This window comes from Galeopterus variegatus, unplaced genomic scaffold (assembly GCF_000696425.1).
Source record: "Galeopterus variegatus unplaced genomic scaffold, G_variegatus-3.0.2 Scaffold949, whole genome shotgun sequence".
Taxonomy (NCBI): domain Eukaryota; kingdom Metazoa; phylum Chordata; class Mammalia; order Dermoptera; family Cynocephalidae; genus Galeopterus; species Galeopterus variegatus.
In genome coordinates this window covers 224,990-236,941 of record NW_007727060.1, presented here as the reverse complement: position 1 = coordinate 236,941, position 11,952 = coordinate 224,990, and the positions used below count along the sequence as shown (strand labels likewise).

The 11,952-nt window shown below is 39.3% G+C and overlaps 1 protein-coding gene across 1 annotated transcript in view; it reads left to right on the top strand.

The window, feature by feature from the left end:
• Positions 1-11,952, top strand: part of DNAH11 (dynein, axonemal, heavy chain 11) — a 364,599-nt gene that overhangs the window by 176,523 nt on the left and 176,124 nt on the right. The window contains exons 47-50 of the mRNA XM_008573669.1: positions 2,134-2,284; positions 5,086-5,217; positions 9,191-9,364; positions 11,263-11,467. Coding sequence (XP_008571891.1) covers positions 2,134-2,284; positions 5,086-5,217; positions 9,191-9,364; positions 11,263-11,467 — 662 coding nt within the window. The remainder of the gene's footprint in view (positions 1-2,133; positions 2,285-5,085; positions 5,218-9,190; positions 9,365-11,262; positions 11,468-11,952) is intronic.

Here is an 11,952-nt window from a genome sequence, read left to right as displayed (position 1 = left end):
TGAAGTGAAGTGGAAAGAATTGCAAACAAATGGAGATCTATATCTTCAGTGTTTGCCATTGCTGAAGATAATAGTCTCTCCTTCTAAAATTTGCTGTCCTTTAATGTCTATTTTTATTCCAAACTATGGAAGCTTAGCAATAATTCTACATGAAATTTTAAACTGTCTGTATTTTCCAATACAGATATTTTTACTCCCTATGTATGACTGACCCCTCTTAGAGGTCATTTATTGGCCTTTTATTTCTGGGCAGAATCAGCTCTTACCATGTCTTTTGGTTTGATTGAGCTTACTTTCTCCTGGAGCAGCTCACTTCGGGAGAGGTCGGAGGTCATTTATTGGCCTTTTATTTCTGGGCAGAATCAGCTCTTACCATGTCTTTTGGTTTGGTTGAGCTCACTTTCTCCTGGAGCAGCTCACTTTGGGAGAGGTCATTTGTACAATAGCATCATTTGCTAATGGGCCTGGTATATTTTCTTTGAGACTTTGGTTGCTGTCAGTGTGGCTCAATGAAGTAGCTATTACCAGTTCCCTAATTGCAAAGCTCAGTTGCTCCTTCTGGGGCTATTTTGAGGCTAATGCTCCTAGGAATCCTTGCTGAGTTGTGAAATTTGTTCTACCCATTAGAGCCCTAGCTAGCAACTCTTGTGCCCTAAAGGACAATGCTGCCTCTAGGAGATACACAAAGAGGCAGAGCTAGCATCTGAACCCAGGTCTCCCAATATCACCAACTCTGTGCTAACGAGGAACACTTACTGAGAATTTGTTATACATCACATATTAAACTAAGCACTTTATACCTGCATACTGGTTTAATCCTCACAACAACCACAGGAAGATCATATTATGTCCATTTACAGACAGTTTAAAAATGGTGGAGCTAGGATACAGATCCAGGCAGTCTGGCTTTAGAGTTCCATCTCCCTAAGCAATCCTCTTCCCTCTCCTCCATAAGCTCTGGGCACAAAGATTGCACTTCTGGCAGCTGATATGCAGTAAAATCAGTAGGTGAGGGAGGGTAGGTAGGGCCTTCATGCCTTTGTCTCCAGTCACTAACACCTGCTTTCCATTGTTCCATGGTGCCCACTACCATCCAGAGACAATCTGTCACATTACTGTCATGCAACTGGACTTCCACTGAAAACCACTCCTCTTGGACCTGAGAAAGTTTTGACAGTTGATATTTTGTAAATCTAACCATAATGTAATGTAGTTGACTATTTAATAAAACCCTATTCTGAAGCCTCGTGAAAAGCAGATGAGCCCCTTGTAAGTTAAGCATCTTTCCTTAATTTCTTCTGATATTCAAAATGCAAACTCTGATTTGCTTAAAGTGAGATATAGCCATAATTGGTCTGTGGTCACACTGCTTCTCTGCTGGCTGCAAAACATGTTTATTACCAATGCTTCCTACTTAATGAGAACTTTCTGAGCAATTATTTTTCATTTAATATCATACAGTTTTACCCCAGAGACTACTATGTGTGACTACTACTAAGTCACAATTTATCTTATTGATAAGTATTATTTTATTAAGACATTAGAGATGTTCAATACATCAAATTGATAACATTTTAAAAGCTTCAGATTAACATGTACCCAGGCATGAGATACCACATCAGAGCCACTTACTGAAAACACATTATTTATATTAGGTTGGAGTCCAGTGGAAAAGGAGGGACTTTGAAATAGCTCCATAGAACTGTCACCTCTTTATTTGTAACTGATTTCTCATTACTAAACAATTGATGTCAAGATTAATCAAGGAAAATCCCAAGCTATTTTCATAAATAAGGCCTACATCATGAAAATAGTTTCAGTCCTTTAGGAAATGATATACTGTACTCCTTACAAATGCTCAGTAATGGCCTACTTATATACCCTATTATGTTTGCCTCTTAAGTGCTGTTAGGAATTGCTTTTACATTCTTTTCATTAAGGTAAAAATGGCCATTAAAATAAGTTTTTAAAGGGCCATTTAAAAATATTTGCAGTTTGAAAAATAGAATGAATTCACGAAACATGTCCGTGTAGTGGTGCACCAAGCTGTGTTGAAGGGGAAGCTTTCGACTCAGTGAAACTCTGCTTTTCAAGCCTCGTGTTCAATAAAAGCTTTTCTGTGTTCCTTCTCAGGTATGTGGCCAGTTGGATAGACAGAAGGCGGCATCAATCAGAAAAGGCCAATTTAACTATTCTTTTTGATAAATACGTTCCTGCATGCTTGGAGAAGCTGAGAACAAGCTTTAAAACCATCACTTCAATTCCAGAGAGTAGCCTGGTGCAGGTTTGTCTTTGGTTACACCATTTAACCTTCTAGTCCTGATGCAGTCATGTGCTGGAAGTTTTTGCTTGCCCAAGAACATGGAAGGATTTCTGGAATTGTTACATTGCTCCAACCCTACTGGGCCTGCCGTCATATTCCTGGTGCTTTTTGCAAACCTCTGTCACACACTATCACATTCTTTGTCATTTGGGTTTGTGGGCTGTTTCTTTCACAAGATTGTGAAAGCCATGTTTTATTCATTTTTGTATTTTGAGAGATTTACATAGTTCCTAGTACATAGCAGGTGCCAAATATGTGTTTATTGTGTTCCTCCCAAGTATATTTGACCAGGAATAGAAGAACAAAGTTGCAACAGCCTTATTTATTTTTCTAGCTCCTAAATAACTTTCCCAGAGAAGGTGCTCAGCATGTTTTTTGAATAAAATAAATCTGTGCAATTAAAGATGCTGGCCAGTGAGAAAGAGAAAGCATCTGAATCCTACCATGTAGGTGCCACCCCCCACAGGCCTCTGCCTCCCAAAAATATTCCCGAAAGCATGTCAATCTGGATGAAGAATTCATAATATTCCAGGGATAAATTTTTCCTCATTGTGAGACTGCCAGTAAGAGTGAGGGGTATATATAATATGTTGTCATGGAAGCAAATGAAAATAATTCACAGCACACAGAAATGTGGGTTGTGATCTTAATCTTGGCATGAAGAAAAACTGTCCCCAGACCTTACAAATATAAAACTTCACAAAAGGTTTACAATTAGAAACATTTTTTTTTTCCTATAGGAGCAAAATTTGTTTCTAAGTACTTTATTACCATTAAGTTACTACGTAACCAAATTTGTTTGAGACTAAATTAGAAATAGTCACAACCATTATAAGAAGAGAAAGTTCAGGTTTTTGGGTAATTCACACACCAATTAAGTAAACGATAGTCTTCAACAGTAATTATCTGAGGTATAATTTATTTCTGAAAGCAGGTCTGAATTTATTCATAATGAATTAATTATGTAGTTAGCCTAATTAGACTGCCTCTGGTGCAATACTTGCAAAAAGCATGATCGTGTTCTTTCTCAAGTTGACTTGTATATTTGTGTGATTCTCTGTGGTGTGAACTTTTCCATTCAAGAGTAGTGTGAAAATAGGTCAATAGGAATTAATATGACTTTTGCTCTCATTTCCTCCTTTTGTAGGATTCAGAAATGGAATTTAATCCCTAGCTCCTTTTGAGCTGTTGTTTTATAGAGTAGTCTCTTTTCTGTGGTTACCTATAAGTACAGGAATTTGAGAAAAAAAATGGGTATAAAAGAGAATAGCTTAAAATGGCTACCTAAGAAATTAATGCACTCTGTTTGCCGATGTATGAAACTTTTTACATTGGTAAAGTGTATTAATTCTCTCAGAATATGCATTAAAGCATGCTTTGATTAGCTGCTGAAATAGAGCTCAAAATGTCTTTAAGTACTGTGTTTGGGTGAAAATAGAATTATATGACTTATTAGCATGTTCACGTCGACAGATAACATCACATTGCAACCCTTCAGTCTTTTTTATTTTGATTTTAACAGTTTCTTAGAACAACATGGCTTCTATTCAAAATAGCAAAGCTTCAGAGTTGTATACTATTTATCTTGATAACAAATTAGTGAGTTTTATTCTGTCAAAAGATTATTTCAAATTGGCAAATGTGGCACAATATGAAATAATAGAAATCAAGAGAGAAGATTTAAAAATATAACAGGTGCTCAACTACAAAAGTACTTCAAAAAGTTCAAGGAAATACTAGCATTGCCTTTCAATTCTATTTTTCTACAACCATTTTGAAGTGCCCTCATATTGAAATGAAAAGCATTTCCCCATCTTTCCTGTCTAGAAAGGAAAGGCACACACACAATACTGACTTGGTTTGTTATAGCTGACATTGCTGTGTATGTGATAGTGATAAAACCCAAATGCTGCCTCCAAAAACTGGGGGACTATCTTGTGTTTTTACAGTCTGTGACAATGCTAATCAATGACAACTATTTTGTGCTTTAGAGAACTAGCCCCTAAACATGTCATGGCTGGTTATTATTTCATATGATAAAGGCCATTGCAGTGGCCACATTGCCTCATTATTGATGTGGTTGCCCTGAACGGGGGTATGTTTGGAACCAACAGAGCACGTTTCACCTGGAGTGTATGAAGAGCAAGTTCCTGGACAGTGTTTCTTCCAAAGTTAAATTCAGTCTGGTGTCTAAAAAATGCCACAGGCTAAATTTATGACAACAGGTAAGAAAAGGGACTGCCAGAGCACTAATGGAAAGTCGGTTACCTGATGTCCAGCAAGAGGGAGATAGTTCAGTAAATGCCTGTCCGTCCAGTGCAATCTTACACGTTCATTCCCAATGGTATCATGCAGCAGCACGCGTTGACAAGGAAAGACGTCTTCAGTATGTTTGTGAGTGAGAGTGGGTTACAGAATATCATGTGTAGCATGATTTCCTGTTTATAAAAAAGTGAATATAGATATATATTTTTCTTTTTGCTTATATATATTTCTGGTATTTACAGTGATTATTAATTGGATTACTTAGATTTTTAGTTTTTAAAATAATCTGTTATTACCTACAATATGAGTTCGGTTAAAAGTGACAGAGGTTTTGCCTGAGGCAGTGATTTTTGTCTCTCCCAATGTAGCAAATCACAGAACTGAGAAAAATTATATAATCTCTTAAGGATAAAGTGGAGTTATTAAAAAAGTCCTGTGAACTTCCACCACTATTTAAAAATGTTGCTGTAAACCAATGGCCATTTCTTTTTCTTTAGACTATTTGTGCTCTTTTGGAGTGTTTGCTGACTCCTGAAAATGTACCTTCTGACAGTCCAAAAGAAGTTTATGAAGTCTATTTTGTCTTTGCTTGTATCTGGGCATTTGGAGGCACCCTGGTACAAGATCAGGTATGTTTAATGTTTTACAGAACCAATTTTTTTTTTGCAGAGTGGGCTAGAGTGGTGGAGGATTATGACATGTGATCCATATCTTTTTGTTGTCATAAATCTATACTACCTGCCCCATTCTCCCCAAAGCCCGGGCATTCTCTGGGCAGTCCCATACAGGCTGATGGTTCTAACCCTGGCTGACAATGCCACATTCCTGGCCTTCAACCCAACTCTCTCTTCTGAGCTCAAGCTTCTGTTTCCACTGCCTCTGGAGCATCGCCTGCAGCATGCTCTTCTACTGGCAAGTCACATGCAATGTGCCTGTGAGGTAGACCTCATCCTCTGCCCCACACCCAAATTTGTTCCTCCTCTTTATTCTTTTTATTTCCCAGGGATGTATTCCTCCCAGTAGCTCCAGTTAAAAACCTGGGAGACATAATTCTTTCAAATGTCTACATCCCATGATCTCAAGCCCTTTTAATTTTACTTTATAAAACAGCTATCAAGTCTGTCCCCTCTTCTCCATCGGTGGCTTAAACAACAAAAATCTATTTCTCACAGTTCTAGAGGCTGGAAGTCCAAGATCAGGGTGCCAGCATTGTTGGGTTCTGGTAAGGGCTCTCTTCCTGGCCTGCAGGCAGCCACCTTCTCACTATATCCCCATGTGGTAGAGAGAGAAAGGTAGCAATCTCTCTGGTGTTTCTTCTTATAAGGGCTAATCCCATCATGAGACTCCTACCATACTGACTTCATTAAACCTAATTATCTCCCCAATGTCCCATTTCCAAAAGCATCACATTGGGGGTTAGGGCTTCCACACATGAATTTGGGGGCAGGGGGTCACAATTAAGTCTGTAGCATATAGTAACCTTCAAATTAGTCTCTCTGTCTCTAGTCTCTCTTACCTCTCATCAGTCTCACACACAATTCCAGGGTGGCCATTGGTGAGCTATAATCAGCCTGAGCCAATTCCTCTTCATTGGTCTTTCCTCCAGCTTAAGGTGAAGCTGTCATGCCTACGCAGCGTGTCTTACACAGTTTTTTGTAGCTTCTGATTCGCTGTGGGAAAACACAAGGCAGGAACTTGCATATGTACCCTCCCACTCCACCCCACCCCCTGCCCCATACACGCAAACTGCTTAGACTTACCAGGTACAAAGTGGGAGTGTTTCAGACTTGGAAATTTGCAGATTGAATCTCTGCTATGCACCACTGTGGGCAGATTTTTCTCAAATAATCTTTACAATAATTCTTCAAGGTATCCTCATTGTGCAGATAAAGTAAAGCCCATAGGGAAGAAGCAACTTGTCCAAAGTCACACTGGCAGGAATGGCATTGGGATTCCCACCTGCTTGTCTTTCTCCAAAGGCCACGCCTTCAATGGTACCTCGGGACCTCTCGTGGTCATAGTGCTGCTACAGCTACCCCTGCATTGTTACATTAAAAACCAATGACACGTGTCTTCTAGACATCCTGAATCTTTCCAGGCATAAACAGGGAATTTACATTGCAAGGCTTCACAGCCGAGAGTGACCCATATTTCCGTCAACTTACTCGCTGTAGATCCTAAAATGAGTGGTTGATATAACATGTAGGTCAGTTCTGCTTCTTGTCACTAGGTTACCACAACTCATATCTATAAATAAATCGCATTCACTTGGTCTCTTAGATCTTATTCCAGCCCTTCTCAGAAGCCAAGTTTCCTTCTGTAACCTCCAAGTGCTTTCTAAAGGATAGCAGCCCATCTTCCTTACAGTGAGAGTCAAGTATTGGTGTTGGGTGACCTCCTGTAGTTTTCCCAAAGGCACAGTTTACAATGCGTGTGGGTTTCTTGCTCATGGAGGCCACATGAAGACACAATACAAGCCCCTTCCTCCTGCCAGGGTTTTTCTTTCAATGTTTTCCACAGGGTCCCTCCTTCTCCAGGACTTTAAAATCAGGTAGGATGCTGATGGTGAGATCTTTCCATTCCCGATGGTAATGCCTCACCAGCAGGTCCTTTTTTAATCACCAGTTTATGAACATGGCAGCCACTATCTAGTTTTTTAAGCCAGAAGCTGTGCATCACTGGTCACCTTTCTGTCCTATACACTCCTTCCCCAATTAATAGTCAACATCATAATCATCTTTAAATTTTCAAGAGGTCTCTATGAAGTATTCAAAAGAGCCTATGAAGCTGGAAACTTGAATAAGGCAGCTATAAGAAGCATTCTTAGTATAGCCATTTGTTAGTTCAACAAATTGAGTGCCCATCATATGGAGGGAATATACTCAGAGCTTACTACAGGCCATCTCATTTAATCTTCAAAACAATGAAAACCTGTATGGATAGGTTCAACTATTCTTCTTCTTTTACAAATAAGAAACTGAATCTTAGAGAGGTAAGTTAACCTGCCTAAGGGCACAAAGCTAACCTGTGCCTGAACCAGGTTCAAACTGCAACAGACTGATTCAGGACCTGTGTTCTCAACCCAGGCCATTGCAAACAACCTCCACAGTGGGTCTCAGATGAACTGTCTCGTAGCTCCCATGAACGGCCACCATTTCTCACTGGGCATACAAAGTGGCCTCTTCACTGTTCTTGCTGCTCAAACACTTCCCCCATAACCCATTATCCACTCAGCAGGGTGATTTTTTAAATATAAATTGAATCATACAGTATATTCCAGAATTTAAAATACTTTGATGGATTCCTATTGCCTTTAAGGTAAAATGATAAATTTTAATTCTGTTTACAAACCCTCTGGATCTGGCCCTGCCCAGCTCTTCCTACTTCTTCCTCCGCCTCTCCCCAGCAGCCCCCTAACCCCAGCTGCACCAGCTGTTTCTTGCCCACAGCAGTTCTTTCATACCACAAGATCTTTGCATATGCTAGATTCTTCCTGGAATGGTCTTCTGCCTAGTCTGTGCCTGTTCTCAAAGGTGGGTTCCCTGAACGTCCAATTAAAATAAGCCGCCTCTGTTACCCTCATAGCAAACTCTGCTTTTACTGGACCAGGTCTTCCTGTGGATATAGGCGTCACTGGGCCATGTCCTGCTGTGGATATAGGCGTCACTGGGCCAGGTCCTGCTGTGGATATAGAAGAGGGTTGTTAGTTGTTGGTACACAGTTGCCATTTCCCTTCCTCTATTTTCTAAACCCTAATCTAGCAGCAAAGGGCTTGTACCTATCATCATAGAAAAACAAGCACCTCCTAGTGAAGAGAGGCTGTTCCCTGCCACCACAGTCCTCTCTGGAGAAAGGAAGTTGGTCTCCATAGGATTTTCAGCTGGAACTCTCAGTTGTGCTCTGCTGGGAAACCGAGTCCATGCCTTTTTCCATTTCTCCACCCCTCACAGAGGGGTTCCCAGATTTGGAATTTCAAAGATCAACAAAGTTTTAATACTGATTTGTGGAAATGAAACAGGGTTGCCAGCCATTTATTTTTCTAAGTAAGAACACTTATAAAAATTACTATTTGCCATCACCATAATTTTACAGAGGAAAGGAATTATAACAATAAAGGGGCTAAGGAGGTTATATGCTTAGAATGAAGGACAGTATTTAAATCAAATAGTGTTACCAGTTTTCAGAACTACTCCATTGTTCTTATGTTTCTCATTTTACCATCGATTGATGAGAACATTGGTAGAAATCAGCACCAATATTTGATAACCACTGTCTTGTGGTACCTCCCGTGGTAATTTGCATGATAGCTTGGTGTTAATCTGAGGTTCACCTAACTTTGCCTTGCTTTTGAAGTTAATAATTATTCCACAAAATTGGTACCTGATAGGTATATGTCAATTATAGCTTTCTACCTCTATGATTGTCATTATAACTTATTTCTAGTTATTTATCTTGGGTCAGTTACTCAGTCCCATGCCAGGGGCTTCATTTGTAATTATGATCCTGCACACTGCAAATGTGTTTGAGCAGGATTTGGAGGGGCTTTGTATATTTCAAAATTACCTTCGAGTTTGCAATAAAGATTACTCTTGTGCTCCTTAGCTTTCTGATTATCAGGCCAACTTCAGTCGGTGGTGGCATAAAGAGATGAAAGCGGTGAAGTTTCCATCCCAAGGAACAATCTTTGATTACTATCTGGACCACAAAACTAAGAAATTCTCACCTTGGGCTGACAAAATTCCCCAGTTTACTATGGATCCAGATGTACCTTTGCAGGTAGGTATGGAACATAACAATATTTAAGAAACAATGTGCTGAGTGGAGACTTTTTATTTTTTTTATCAGTCTTTCTTCTTGATACATAAATTATTTTGACGATGGTCAACATACAAATTTCTCTGAGAGAGAATCTCAGCTATAGGAATGCTTAGTGAGATAGCTATTATATTTCAGTTAATTTCACTTAATTCTGTGCTAACAGTTTTCTTTATATTTTCCTAGAAACTTTGAGTTTTGTGAAAACTGGAGGCATCTTTCTGTTAGTTCAGTGATTCTTATTTCTGAGTTTATACATTCTTCAGCGGCACTTTTCACTTTTAGCTTCCTTCTTTTACCTTCCAGCCATAAGATGAGTATGTTTAATCTCTTCGATTCGTGTTTCCAGTGCACATGGCAGCTGACAAATCGAAATGAATCTTTCTCTTTTTCTTCATTGTCTCTCTTTCTGCGTTGCCCTTCTGCATTTCTCTTAAGTCAAGTTATTCTTTGATCACCTTATGCTGCCTCAATTTGTTTTCCTTTTTGTTATATTTCTTTCTTAAAATCACATCATTCTGATTCATTTGAATCTTATTATTTCAAGTAGCGTGCTATCAATGGAATACAGGTGATTTCTACTGCATTAGTTAGGAGGTAGCTAGTGTCAAATAACAGAAAACCCAATGCATCAGTCTCCTGGAGTTGCTATAACAAAGTACAACAAACTTGGTCACTTAAATAACAGAAATATATTGACGCTCAGTTCTGGAAGCTAGAGGTCTAAATTCAAGTTGTTGGGGGATTGGTTCCTTCCAAGGGATGTGTGTCCATTAAGAAATGCATCCAAATTATCAACTATCTTTTAATCATTGTGCAGGATTCTATTTCCTGTACATCTACATCTGTGACCCCTTGTGCTGATCTTATATTTTTATCTGTGTTCCCTGAGTTTGATTTTTATTTATCTGTGTTCTTCATTTTATTGTATTTTTATATGCCAATTCAGATTCTTTGTAAAACAATATGGTATATAAATAAGTAAATAGCCAATTTTCAGAACATGAAAATTAAGCTTTAACTTTTTTTTTTTTTTTTTTTTTGTCTTTTGTCTTTTTTCCGTGTCCGGCAACGGATCGCAACCCTCAGTGCTGCCCCCGTACCGGACCGGGGACCGGCAACGGGATTGCAAGCCTCGGTGTTGCACCGGCGCCTCACTCAGCCAGTGAGCGGGAGCCGGTCTGTATGTGGGATCTGAACCCTCAGACGGGAGCGCCGCCGCGCTTCCTAAGCGGCGCACTATGCAGTGCGCCACTGGGCCGGCCCTAAGCTTTAACTTTTAATAAAGCAATGCATAAGCTTCAAATGTGCTTTGGATTTGTGAATGTCCCACTTCAAAGCCACTCTTTCCCACTAAATTGGTCTCTCTCCCTGGGCTGACTGAACTCCTTTAGCCTAGATTATACCTAATCATTTTGCAATTTAATCTAACCAAGCCAAGGCATTGCTCCCATTTGTGTGGCTCCCAATTCTCAAACATTTTGTCAGTTCCTGAAGAGTGGTGGACAGTTTCTTATACATGACTGTATTCTCCTCTATGCCTAACACAAGATTGGGCAGAGAAGTGTTCTGTGAATAGGGATACTTGGGGGCTAGTACTTAATTTGGAAAATATAAATTGGTTGCTTATGCTATGGCACTTTAACAGCATTAACCAACCGCTGTCCTACAGCTGTGATTTATGAACTGTGACAATTCAAAACTGAAAATTAGGTGTAATCTCTTCTACAGGGTGTCAACCTAAACTAAAAATTCTTTGGCTCTTAATTCTAAAGTGACTACGTTGGGTCAGATACAAAATTTTGGAATGCCTCTCTCTCTCTCTCTGAGACCTTTCTTTTCTGCTGTTTTTTCCCCAGACAGTTCTGGTTCACACATCAGAGACAACTCGGCTTAGATATTTCACTGAGCTTTTGCTTGAGAAAGGAAAACCACTAATGCTAGTAGGAAATGCAGGAGTGGGAAAAACAGTCTTCGTAGGTGACATGCTGGCAAGTCTCTCTGAGGATTACATAGTATCCCTTGTGCCTTTCAACTACTACACAACGTCCGCAGCTCTACAAAGTAAGTGCTTCTCCTGTTTACATTCTAGAAACAAGAGATCAGAAACTATCAAGGCTAGGACACGCAACCCAGAGAGACTAATACCTTTCCCTAGGATTCAATGTTTTGCTTTGGCCTCAGATGGATTTTTATTTATTATCATCCCAGGTAAGTATACTTGTTTAAATATTGCTGTGAATTTGGCCATTTATGTCACCTATGGGTTTATTGGGGTTATTATTCTTCAGAACAGCAAGAATTTACATGAGCAGTGTTCTTTGTGTTGCCTCTAAACCATTTACCTTTAATTAATTTCATGGAGCCCTAGCAATATAAGAGTATACTCAAGGAAGGGTTTCTGGTTACTTTTTCAAGTAAGGAATTGATTCAGGACAAATTCATTAAAACCGTATTGATGAAATGACAGACCTTGAGCTGTTAACTAAATCTTACAAGAACATAGGAATAATCTTGAACTATTAAATTAATATATAAGTGTTTCCAAA